At 53.3% G+C, this 12471-nt stretch overlaps 4 protein-coding genes across 4 annotated transcripts; 1 reads left to right on the top strand and 3 right to left on the bottom strand.

The window, feature by feature from the left end:
• Positions 1–1122: 1122 nt before the first annotated feature.
• On the bottom strand, positions 1123–2669 carry J4E78_001465 (uncharacterized protein; the record flags this gene model as incomplete). Its single annotated transcript, XM_049362124.1, has 2 exons — positions 1123–2111; positions 2171–2669. 2 exons carry the CDS (start codon positions 2667–2669, stop codon positions 1123–1125), a joined length of 1488 nt encoding a protein of 495 aa, XP_049227407.1.
• Positions 2670–3177: 508 nt separating this feature from the next.
• Positions 3178–5786, bottom strand: J4E78_001464 (uncharacterized protein; the record flags this gene model as incomplete). Its single annotated transcript, XM_049362123.1, has 2 exons — positions 3178–4578; positions 4644–5786. The coding sequence occupies 2 exons, from the start codon at positions 5784–5786 to the stop codon at positions 3178–3180; spliced, it is 2544 nt and encodes an 847-aa protein (XP_049227406.1).
• Positions 5787–6345: 559 nt separating this feature from the next.
• J4E78_001463 (uncharacterized protein) lies at positions 6346–7345 on the bottom strand (the record flags this gene model as incomplete). Its single annotated transcript, XM_049362122.1, has 3 exons — positions 6346–6435; positions 6486–6893; positions 7064–7345. The coding sequence occupies 3 exons, from the start codon at positions 7343–7345 to the stop codon at positions 6346–6348; spliced, it is 780 nt and encodes a 259-aa protein (XP_049227405.1).
• A 573-nt stretch (positions 7346–7918) lies between these two features.
• Positions 7919–9871, top strand: J4E78_001462 (uncharacterized protein; the record flags this gene model as incomplete). The annotated part of the gene is made up of 4 exons (XM_049362121.1): positions 7919–7990; positions 8041–8176; positions 8229–9334; positions 9398–9871. The coding sequence occupies 4 exons, from the start codon at positions 7919–7921 to the stop codon at positions 9869–9871; spliced, it is 1788 nt and encodes a 595-aa protein (XP_049227404.1).
• Positions 9872–12471: the final 2600 nt, after the last annotated feature.

Here is a 12471-nt window from a genome sequence, read left to right as displayed (position 1 = left end):
CTTCATGCGTCACCCTCGTTCCACTCCGTCGTCTACAACCGGAATAGCAAAGCGGCCACGAATCGTTCGAAGAAGTTCCGTCCATCGTATCTCTGCAGCCCGGCGTAGACGAGTGCAAAGACCAGCCAAATCTCCAGCAGGGCTACGAACACCCAAAGGACAATGGTCACAGGATCCATCTTGACGAGGGGAATGTGCGCCGTGTTGGTGTAGTAAACTGCCGGAACTCGGTATGCGGTTGGCGGAGTCGAGGTACGGAAGTGTTGGTCGAGGGTTGCGAGTGGCCGTTGATATCTTGCGGGTTTTGTGAGGTAGTTATTGACGTGTTGACTTCACCTACAGCCGGGTTAATGTGACGAGAGGAAGAACTTGCGACTTGCAACACGGCTGCTGATGGCAAATGCTTTCCCGAGAGTTGTATGGATGTTGTGGCCGTGCTACAGAGTACTTTCAGTGAGAGAATTTGCTAGGCGATTCCCATGACAGTGAATGCGAGCCGCCACTTCCATGGGCCCTTCACTGTCTCCATTTTCTCTCGATCCGATCACTTTAGACAGGCAGACAGCAGTAGGTTGTCAGCGATCCTGCAAGTGGTATCAAGAGTTGCGAGAACGTGTCGTTCGTAATGTCCACCATACCATCTGAGGGCCTCGGGAAAGCGTTCAATATGGTAATAAAGTAAGGCTGGAAGCGATACTAGTCGCGATCATTGACAAAGGTCGTCCTTGTGCGGTTTCAATCAACCATCGCCTTGCGAATCCAGAGCACAGGAGCAGTTACACGTACTCATTTGCATTCAAATCGCCAGCATCGCGGGCGGCTCAGCGGAACGCCTTGACACCCACCTTCTTTGGAACTTTCTATCTTTAATGACACTGATACATCGCGTAGAGCTCATAGCAACGGGCAACGCATTCGATGTATTGGACGCAAGTTTCTAACGAAATGACGGCGGTCGTGGTTGCGTACCTAGGTAGGTTTGATGGGACTCACCCCTGCACTAGCCAGTTTGGGTTTGGACGATGTCGCCCGCACCCGTGGACGCGTCCCAGCCACCCCGCCGACGCGCCCGCGCGATGTCTTCACGCCCGTTGCTCCTCCTCACATTCGCGCCCATATGTATCAAAACAGCTTGAACCCTCCCGGCACCTGCGTCTGGAAAATACCCGTTGGATCGTACTTCCTCGCCACTTCCCTCATCCTTCTCAACTCAACTCCGCCATAGCTGCCCAGCGGATCCTGAAACGATGCTGCAAAGTTCAGATACTTGTACCGATGGAAAACACCCTCTTCCTTCGTCAGCCCTTCAACTAGCTTTACCAAGTCCTTCAAAGCCTCCTCGAATCCATCCGCAGCGTCAGCGTCTTCAAAGGTGAAGATTATCTGCAAGAAAATCAGATCCTTCTCTGGCATCTCTTCTGGTTGAAAGCCTAAGCTATTAGGTGATGTGCCGTTGCGAGGTGGTGCAGGAAGAGCCTGGAATGTGATCTCTGCAAGAGGCTTGGCGTAGGCGTATTGTGCTGCAATCTCAGGGACGACTTCTTCCCACAAACTGTGGATGCGATGAATGATCGTCGGTGAGACGGCGAAAGAGGTCGTTGCCCAGATGGTGCGCTGAGGGTTTGCAGCCACTTGTCTCGATGCATTCCTGGTATGCTCACTGATCGGAGCTTCAACCATGCCATTTATGACTTGCGGCTTGGTCTCGAAAATCGCCTTCAGTGCCCCAGGCCTTTGCGCTGGCCGTGTGTACCACATGATGCTCACTGGAGTGAACGTCGCTGCCGTATGGTTGTATCGCACAGTGACCCAGCCCGCTGCATATGGGTCATACTCCCCGAGCTTGAAATTGGTAAACGCAGAAAGCAAAGGCGTCGTGGCATTGGGCCCGAAAACGATTCTTCCACCATAGATGGGACCAGCAGGGAAGGCTGCCAAGTCAAAGCGCGAGACGATACCGAAGTTGAGCTGCCCTCCTTTGAGCGCCGCGAAGAGATCAGAATGCGATGTAGCGTTGGCATTGACAATCTCCCCGCTTGCGAGTACGACCTCGAAGTTGACGACGCCGTCACATGCCCATCCACGCTCTGGGCTGAAGAAAGATATACCTCCTGGACAATGTTAGTCAGTCTCCTAAGTCCACGAATTGGTTACAAGAATCTCAGCTTACCTCCAGTCAGAAAGCCAGCTGTTCCGACGACTCCAATGCGACCCCCAAGTACCGTCAGTTTCCGCTTCTCAGCCTCGTCGTATACGTCCTGCCACAGCGCCCCCGCGCCAACCCTCACAACTTGATCTCCTCTCGCGACTTCGACCTTGTTCATGCTCTGCATGTCGATTGTGACGCCATCATCAATATTGTTGAAGCCGACATTCGCGTTATGACCCCCTCCTTTGACCGCAAACTTGGTGCTGTTATTCAATGCCAGAATTTTAATGGCGGTTGCTACATCTTCTACGGATGTTGGGCGAATGATGCACGATGGTCGCAGACGAAGCTGAAGGAACGGATATGATTGGATTGATGCGTTATATGCCGGTGCTGCGGGGAAGAAGGTGCGGTTGGGCAGTACCAAGGCCAAGTCTTCACACGAATTGCTTGGATAGCCGTACGCAGAAGCCGCACCGAACAAGAAAAGACTAGCGGAATAGAGATCGAGAAGACGCATGTTGCAGAAGGTTGAGGTTGAGACACTTCACTAGCACTACCACACGAGACTCTAGCTCCGTCTTAAGCTTTCTCGACACTTCTGGCTCCCAGCGATCCAGCCGGCGCGGCAAACTATCACACCATTCCACGGGCACTGTAGACCTGGAGTGCATATACGAAGCTTTATTAGTGGCGTCGTGATCCCGAGCCTTCAGTCAGCCGCAGCCCGTGTGCCTCGATGTGATTGGCGGATGTGGATTTTGGGATCTCAACCGGGTTGCAGAGATGCGGAGTAAGTTTTACACGACAGATGAGATGAGCTGAATTGTTACACAGGTGGGGAGCCGGTCTGGTATCGTTGCAGTGAAGCAGCCATGAAGCGAAGATGGTGTGGGGTCAGAGATTTGATGCATTGTTGCTATACGGGAAGTTTTCCAATCACGGTCTATCCGAGTTACTCCGCGAAGATGCTATTTGGGGTATCATTGTTCAAGTCAACTGCCTAATCTGACCGTCCGCCTCTTCTCCTACTTCTTCAGCCCATCCAGAAAGCCTTGCATTACTCGAACAGCTGCGTCAACAACAGTGGTCGTATCTGCCATGTCCATGTTTCCCTTGGGATTGCGCTTCTTCTTCATCACAACGCGGTCGAGATCTCCAAGGAGCGTTGCCACAACCATGAACCCGTCGCTGGTAGGCGACTTCCAGTCCGCCTCTTTGTGTATTTTCCCTCCAGTAGCGCTAAGCTGTGCTTGTTCGGTATCGATCATCTCGCAAAGCTCGTTGCATTGCAGTGTCAGACTGATGTAGTCAAATTCCAGGCGGTCCAGAACTTGAGGAAGCTCTTTACAGTTGCGAAGCTCCTTGATAAACGACGAGATGTTCAGGTCGCCCGAACCCTGCGTCCGCGAAGAGACTTTACTGTGCTTGGCCATCTCCTCATCCATACGGTACCAAGTGCGCACTCCCGTTTCTCTCTGGTGGACATAGTCGCGGAGAATTCTCGTCATCGGAAGCGGTTCTAACTCGCACGTCTTGTGGGTACCTTTCCCAAAATCGCGGCGACTGTAAACGTCCTTGTCCGTATTCCGAGTTTTCTTGATGAACGTGGTTGAGTACCCGGCTACAAGCAGCAGGCGCGAGTAAAACTCATCGGGCTTCGTGGGGATTGCGGTGGAGAAGATCTTCTTCGAATGCCGGTCCATGATGAGCTCAAGCTCCGGCCAGAGCCCGCTGATCCAGCCTCGCTTTTGGAAGCAGTTGTACAAATGGGCTATGGCGAAGATTTGCGGGCTGAGATTGGCAAAGCCGAGTCCCGTTTCCTCGCGCAGCAAGAGATGGACTAGGGAGAGCTTTGCTCTCAGAGTCGGAATGGTTTTACGCAAGAAGTCGCCGTCTCGTGGTGGAAGAATGTACTGGGCGGCAGCCGCTTGACGCGCAGACTCATTGCCAAGGCCATTGCTGACGTTACTCATCTTGAGGTTCATCATCCACTCTTTTTCAATACCGGTAGTCCTGAACACCGGCCACGGGTAGTCGTTCTGCAAACCGCAGAACATATGCTCAGGCGCCAACTTCCACATCTTAGCGTACCGGGCATGAGAGAATGGCCGGTCTAAGATCAGACCTCGGTGTGTATACCCTGAGTCTGTGACTTGCTGAAGTAGATGTGGGAAGCGGATTCCCCGTTCATGCCAAGATGCGAACTGGGCCTCTTCATCCCTCGCCCGTCGTGACATTGGTATGTAATCCCTCAGCGAACGGTTTTGGTCTTTCGTTCGGATTCTGATCAACAACTCGGCGGCGGATATGAAAACCATTGAGATGAAGCCGAAAGAACCTAGCGAACCGTATGCGCGAGACAAAGCGTCTAATGATCCTGCTAGTAGTGGCATCTGGTACTGTTCCTCATGTGACCTTCTGGCTTGCTATACAATGGTCAGTAATCAGTGGGGATATGGATCAGACTCTTGGTAGACCAAGGAAGACTTACTGGTTCCAGTGCGGCTTCAAACAAGTAGTGAACAAGGAAGTCGTAGTCTTCGTTTGAATGCCGGTTCGCGACGTCATCTTGGATGATCGACCGCGATGCGAAGAACAAATACTCCCCTGGTTGTGAACGTCGCTCCGCCTCGATCTTTCTGAGCGCTTTTGAGGTCTTGCCGAAGAAGTCGTCATCATCGAGAGAGGGATCAAATGGCGGCAGACCTTTCTCATGAGCTTCTTTTACCAAGGCTTCTTCTTTGTGGCGTATGAGGTGGAACGCAGCTTCCGTCATGAGAGTAGCTCGGGTCTCATCCAAGTAATCTTCGTTGTCAGCGAGCTTGTGAGTATCGTTCCAGTCGGACTCCAGCTGCTCGACGATGATGCGCATATCGTCCGCCAGACAAGACTTCCTCAAAGCGATCTCTTCTTTGGCTTTCCTCTCCGTTTCGAGTTCAGCCTCCGCGTCTTGTTTCACCTTCATGTCGAGCTCGAGTTTCCGAGCCAGCTCATCCAGCTTGTGACCTTTTGCTTCTCGCTCGGCCTCAGCAGCCGTGATTTCTTCTGGTACGGTCTCCTGACTATCACCAAAAGCCTGCGGTGTGGATCCAGGTACTGGAAGGAGAGATGTCGCTGATGTCGGTTCAGTCGCGATGTTAAATCGAAGTTGCGCAGGTGCTGCAGTCTCCGGTCGGCTGACCGCCTGCACTGCGATCTTCTTCTTTAGGATCGTGTGGCAGTGTTTCAACAGCCACAGGAAGTAGATGTGGCCATCGTCCGAAGCCGTCTCCGACAGTTCTTCCTGGGCATAGCGGTCGGCGTAGGCCTGGCGCGTTCTCACAGCCCGCTTGTAGGAGTACCAAACAAACTTGGGCATTGTCGAGGTCTCCTCCTGGTCTGCGATATACTTCGCCAAGTCGAGGATCTTTTCCGTCGAGATAACATAATTGGTCTTCGACGCGGTCGCTCGGTTGGTCACTTGCTTTGCTTGCTTCCTCGCTTGGCCTTTCAGCCGTCTCGAGGGTTGCTGGGTTTCGGCTGGATCAGCGATGTCGTAGTCCCGCTTCTTCGCAGTGTCAATGAGCCAGAAGATGAAGCGCTTGGTATCAAGCTTGTACTGCTCGTACGAGCCCGCTGTTGATACCGTCGCCATGAGATGTTGTTTGAACGGATTGTATATAGGGAATTGCTGGTGTGGGGGAAGACGTTGTGGTATAAAGGTCGTGGTTGAGTCTGTGAGGAGCGTATAGAAGAAATGCGGTGAGCTAATGTGGAAATTTGTATCAGCTGCGTGGGAGTTGGAGCCAAGCCTTATCTGTAGAAAGGGAAACCCCGCAATGATGGAGGCCAATTTGCTCGAGAAGTGAAACAGGTGGACATCAGCGTTATATAATGCGTTTGCTTGACGAAGTGCAGAATGACTGACTAGAGAAGCTTTGAAGAAGGCGCTTTCCATCGCTTTATACCCTTGAATTAATTGCGTGGTTAGGTCAGGTGCACTGAGCAAACGACATTGCGGAGGCCAGCGCAATCACGACAATCAGAATGGGGATTGCTAGTAGTCGAGTAATGAAGAAACACCTGTGGAATTGGAACCAAATTGCTGAAAATCGTCGTTATAGTGGTATAGAGAAAGGCCCTCAAAGGCCCGAGTCGAGTATGGGCTCCCCCAAAATTCCAAATCTGTTCAACATCTGTCCGTGGGTATGACATCATTGTCGAATTGGAGAGTAAAGCGAAATCTGACCGACGAAGAACAGCGTCATTGCGAGAATGGCGACAGTACTGAACGTGACGGCAACCTTGTGGACGAGTCAGAACATTATGTAGAACGGATATCATACGAACGTACCTTAGTATTATCGTCCCACAGTGTTGGATGGTGCAGGTGTGTGGTCGCCGACCAGACATGCAAAAACATACCAACGACCATGCAGACAGTAGCGGAGGTTAAAAACATCACTGGCATTTGCCATGTGACGATTTGTAGCAAGCTAGGTGTCCGACGTCCTGTCTTGGATGAGTGGCTCTTCTCGCCATTCGTCTTGGAAATCAGCTTTCGGATATTGGCCAATCCATTGCGATGTGATGAAAGTCGGTGCAGTCGTACGGTCTGATCAGCAGCTGTGAGGATGCTGAAAAGTGACAATATGATACCGCAGTACCACGATGTGCGCACAGACCATGGCGATTCCTTCCCATTTGGCAAGATGTTCGGCCAGCTTCCGGTGGACGTGAGAACGCCAGCTAAAAGGGCGGCCTGTCATGTATTAGCATGTCGGATGCTATCGAGAGCGTTGATAGTGATTGAGGAAAGCCAATGCAACGGATGGTGCCCATCCTAACCATGTCACGATTGGGCGTGAAGCATGCGCCATGTAGAAGGCGCGTCCCCGAGTGCATTAACCACGAAAAGAGATCGAGACTTACCACAACACCGACGAAGTTGAGCTCACTGAGCTTGTTGTCTCGCCATAACGTGGTGAGTTCGTCTTTTTCGTCTGCGTCTTCGGTATTGAGCAAAATCTCCAGGGGATCATACGTGGTGGAGTCGGGAGCATAGATGCCACCACCAAAGAACTGTAGCACACTCGTAAAGGTCCACTTAGGACCTTCATTTTCCTGTCCTATTCTCTGATGCGCTGATCTCCCCAGGAGTGGGGTGCGCGAGCCTGACGTGCCTCTTTCCTCAGCATCGTTGTCGTACGTCATAGCTCCTGAAGCTCTCGTGGTTTCAGTGGTAGCTGGTCGCTGGTGTTATCGGACCGGATTCGGTGGGGTTCCTGAAGCTTTAAGAACACGAGGGTAACATGGAGTGTTGCTGTAGGTACGTGTTGCACGGTAGCATTCATCCGGTTTCTGTGGAGGGTAGGAGGTCGCGTGCCTAGCCGTGCAGCCGCTTGGTGACGTATTTTGGCGCGTGAGCTACGCCAGCCAACGCGATCTTCACAGTATCTACCATATTGCGCGATGCCCCCAGGTCACAATGCACGTTACTACTGAATGCACATCTGGAGATGCATCGAAATGGAGAATACCATGGCAAGGTTGGTGTCGCCGTGTGAGTGGCTGGGTGTCGGCACAACGGCTACCCCGCGACATCGGGAGGGTTGACGCGCCCCACGTAGAACCCACGCGTTGAGATGCACTACATCTGTTGGCCATCGCGACTGGCTCGGCCCACATACGGCTATGACGTGAACCACTATGCACGACATCTCTCAATGCTGAAAACAACGAAACTTCACGACACAACGTCTCCCTTCATCACGTAGAATCCCCAGAATGTCGCAAAAGAAAGACCTGTATGTCGGAACGGACAAGCACCGCTGGTGGAAAGAAGCGGTCGTATACCAGGTATGGACGACCCACCATTATGCCGATGCAGATATTTACGCGGATATCAGATCTACCCTGCTTCATTTCTAGACAGCAATGGTGATGGCTGGGGTGACGTCCCTGGCATCACCCAAAAGCTTGACTACCTGAAAGACCTTGGTGTCGACGTGATATGGCTTTCGCCAATTTACAAGAGCCCCCAAGGTAAGTCCCGAATGTTCAAAATGGATGCCATGCACATACTGACCATTGGTAGCGGATATGGGGTACGACATTGCAGACTACGAGGACATCGATCCCAGCTATGGCACCTTAGCCGACGTTGACAACCTCATCAAAGAAGTCAAGAAGCGTGACATGAAACTCGTCATGGACCTGGTGGTTAATCATACATCGGAAGAGCATGCTTGGTTTCTGGACTCGCGCTCATCAAAGGAATCATCAAAACGGGATTGGTATATCTGGAAGCCTGCAAAGTACGATGCTGATGGAAATCGCCTGCCTCCAAACAACTGGGCGCAGATTTTAGGAGAGGCCAATTCCGCGTGGACCTGGGACGAGAAGACTCAGGAGTACTACCTATCCCTCTTTACGCCCGAACAGCCGGATCTCAACTGGGAAAACCCCGATGTGCGCGTAGCCGTACATGACATTCTGCGCTTTTGGCTCGACAGGGGTGTCTCTGGATTCCGCATGGATGTCATCAACATGATATCGAAGGTACAGACGTTCCCTGATGCGGCCATTTCGGTCAAAGACAACAAGTACCAGCCTGGCGACAAGTATTACGCCAACGGCCCAAGACTACACGAGTGGTTGAAGGAACTTCGGCGCGACGTGCTTTCGAAATACGATACGCTCACTGTCGGAGAAATGCCATTCGTCCGCGATGATGACGAAGTCATCAAAGTCGTCGGTGCCGAAAACGAAGAGCTGAACATGATATTCGTGTTTGACTTGGTCGACATCGACAATGTACCCGGCGATTTCAAGTACACCCTACAGCCATGGGATGCGCGGGATCTGAAGAAGATCGTGAACAGGCTGCAGCGCCTGATGCTCGAGCGCGACGGCTGGAACTCGCTCTACGTGGAAAACCATGACCAGCCCCGGAGTGTAAGCAGGTTTACCGATGACAGCGACCAGTGGCGCGAGTATGGCGCGAAGCTGTTGTGCTTGATGCAGACTACCCTCGCCGGAACGTTGTATGTATACCAAGGTGAGGAAATTGGTATGCGCAACGTGCCCAAAGAGTGGAAACCCGAGGAGTACAAGGACATTGAAAGCATAAACTTCTTCAAGAAGTACCGCGACCTCTACCCCGGCAATGCTGAAAAGCAAGCCTTAGCAGCTAAGATCATGGTAAGCCCAGTGTGTATGATAGGAAATGAGACATAAGCTGACTACCTATTCCCATCCACCCAGCAACGCAAAGCTCGCGACAGTGCCAGAACACCCATGCAATGGGACTCATCCGCCCAAGCCGGTTTCACCAACGGAAAGCCCTGGATGCGCGTCAACGACGACTATTCCAACATCAACGCCGCAGCTCAACTCGCAAACCCCGAACCGTCGCCCGGTATGCTGTCCGTACGCGCATTCTGGAAGCGCGGTCTCGAGTGTCGCAAGGAGAACAAGGACGTCTTCGTGTACGGTGATTTCGAGATGCTTGATATGGAGGATCAGAAGGTCGTTGCGTATCGGCGGTGGAGTGAGAAGAATGCGTTTATTACTGTGCTGAACTTCAGTGGAGAGCAGGTGGTGTGGGAGAAGATGGGTGATCTGAAAGTGAAGAAGTGGGTTGCGGGCAACTATGACGAGAGGCAGTTGGATGAGAAGGCGAAGAGTGGGAAGCTGGAGTTGAGGCCTTGGGAGGCTGTGCTGGGTATGTTGGAGTGAGGGCTGACTCAGTGGCAACGATGGAAAGCGCTGTGTCGTTTCTGAGTGCTCCGTATGACCGCTGCCGCAGTATTTTACCTCCAATTTACATGTTGTGAGAGCCACTGGTAGAGTGGCTTTCTGTGAGTCATAAAAATACAGAGGATCAAAGTAAAGTTGCAAAGGAGTCAAAGTTTCAAGTAAAGTGATGAATTAAAAGTCATATCTCGAATCCTAACGTTCGTCCAATCCAGAGTCTAATGTACAAGAAGCATGCGTAATGCTTCAGCTACGACCGCTTAGTAGTGGGATCCAGAGCCGGAGCCAGATCCAGAGCCGGAAGCACCGCCTCCAACAGAGCCAGAGGCACCGCCGGAAGCACCACCTCCAACTGAGCCAGAGCCACCAGCACCGGCACCAGCACCACCGCCAACAGATCCGGAAGCACCGCCACCAACAGAGCCGCCAACACCAGCACCAGCGTTACCACCAGCACCAGCGCCGACACCAGCACCGCCGTGAACACCACCTCCAACAGAGCCGCCAACACCGGCACCAGCACCACCGTGAGCACCGCCGCCGACGCCAGCACCAACACCGGCACCACCGTGAGCACCGCCACCGACACCAGCACCAACACCGCCGTTGGCACCACCGCCGACGGAGCCGTTTGCTCCACCACCGACTGAGCCACCGACGCCGGCACCAGCTCCTCCTCCAACACCAGCACCAGCACCGCCGTGGGCGCCTCCACCAACGGAGCCACCGACACCAGCACCAGCTCCTCCTCCTACACCGGCACCAGCGCCTCCGTGAGCGCCGCCGTTGGCACCTCCGTGAGCACCACCGCCGATTCCGCCCATGAGGCCGCCGAGGCCACCGAGTCCGCCCTTGCCAGCGCCGCCAAGTCCGCCCATGAGGCCACCGAAGCCGCCGAGTCCGCCCTTGCCACCGGCAGCACCTCCAGCACCAGCAGCGCCGCCAATGCCAGGGATGGCAAGGCCACCACCGATGCCAGGGAGCTTGCCACCAGCAGAGCCACCGAGGCCAGGGAGCTTGCCGCCGCCGGGCATGAAGCCGCCGATCATGCCACCGAGGCCGCCCTTGCCTCCAGAAGAGCCACCGAGTCCAGGAAGACCGGCACCGATGCCGCCGCCGTAGCTGGGCTTTCCACCGCTGCCGCTGCTGGGAGTCTCATCGGAAGCACCAGAGTCGTAGCTGGGGCCTGAGCTGGAGCCAGATCCGTAGCTGGGAGAAGTTCCAGTGGTGATGGGAGCAGCTGGCGTGGTGCCAGAGCCGGAGCCGTAGTTGGTAGGGAGAGCAGTAGCGATGCTAGCGATAGCAAGAACCTGAGCGATTTGGAACTTCATGTTTGCTGTTGTTGATTGATTGATATGTTTGACGAAAAGTCGAGTATTGGACGATTGGCGATATGAGATCGAGTAAAAATGTGATAGAAGTGAAGTGCTCTGCACAAACGATAGTAAGGACTAATAAAGTCGAGTAGAGTAGTAACGAAAGTGTTGTTGGTTGCTGAAAGCGAAAGTGTGAAGTAGATGAGATCAAAGCTGATGCCTTTTTACTTTTGGCGCTGGGAACATGAGGTCTTATACTCGAGGGTTCTGAGTCGCATGGTAGACCTTTCGTAGGTAGTAGACAGCCGTAGTCAGTGACCAGACTGGCCCCTGAGCATGATGGTGGCGAGCCTCACAGTAGCTTCGTTTCGAAACATAGTGACTCTATTGAAAGAGTGATGAAGGGTTGTCTAGATTGTCTGTTTCACGCTATCTGCTGCGGGATCGACGGCAGGTAGACGGGAGATGCCTGAGCTGCGCAGGGTAGAGTGAGGGTAAAGCAGGTTAGAGTTGCGGGAGATGCCCCGATGTGCGCAGGGAGGGAAGGTTAGCCTGGCTTCTCCGCACCGTGCGAATGTGCAGCCTTGCGGCCTTGAAACTAAAGTGGATTGAGCTCGGGTCGTTCGAGGGGAAAATAGTAGCATTAGCGCATCCTTTATTCGTGATGTCGTCGAGTCGCACACCGATGTGGGTGGTAGCGCAAGCAGGAGTTCGTGAGGTCGGCTATCTTGGCTGCAGTTAGGTGGTAGAATCCGCCGTTCCAGGAATGCCGCTAGGCTTGTTTCAGCCACCACCAGCACCGTCGCGACTGACATCCGTCATCCTCCGCCTCTCCCAACAGAGATTCTCATCAGCAGCTGCGATAACGAAGAGACGTCGCATCGAAAATAGCTACACAATGCTTACCTCTGTCCAGGTACACCGCGGCAGCCGGCTAAAGCGACCCGGCCTGTGCGTCATAGAGTTTGAAGTGGTACCTGAGCTTGCCGACCGACAACTTTGGCCTAGGACTGCCCGACTACTCAAGCTTTAATTGCGCATGAGCCTCTTCCTTACTAACTACCCGGCAACATTCGCATCGTCGTTTCTGGCACATCCCTTTTGGGGTTCGGAGACCCTGTCGTCCGTTGCAAACAAACAAATAAGTTTATGCTACGGTTCTGGATCCCTGGAGATCTGCCATCATACCCAGATGTGGTGATGCTTGGATGTTTCGCCAATCGCATTCCAGCTGCTAGGATTCGATTTCGTCCTTGAAAAGACTGG

This window comes from Alternaria triticimaculans (assembly GCF_023758025.1).
Source record: "Alternaria triticimaculans strain BMP 0046 chromosome Unknown scaffold_1, whole genome shotgun sequence".
NCBI lineage: Eukaryota > Fungi > Ascomycota > Dothideomycetes > Pleosporales > Pleosporaceae > Alternaria > Alternaria triticimaculans.
Note: the sequence above shows the minus strand (reverse complement) of the source record. Positions and strands in the feature narration are given on the sequence as shown.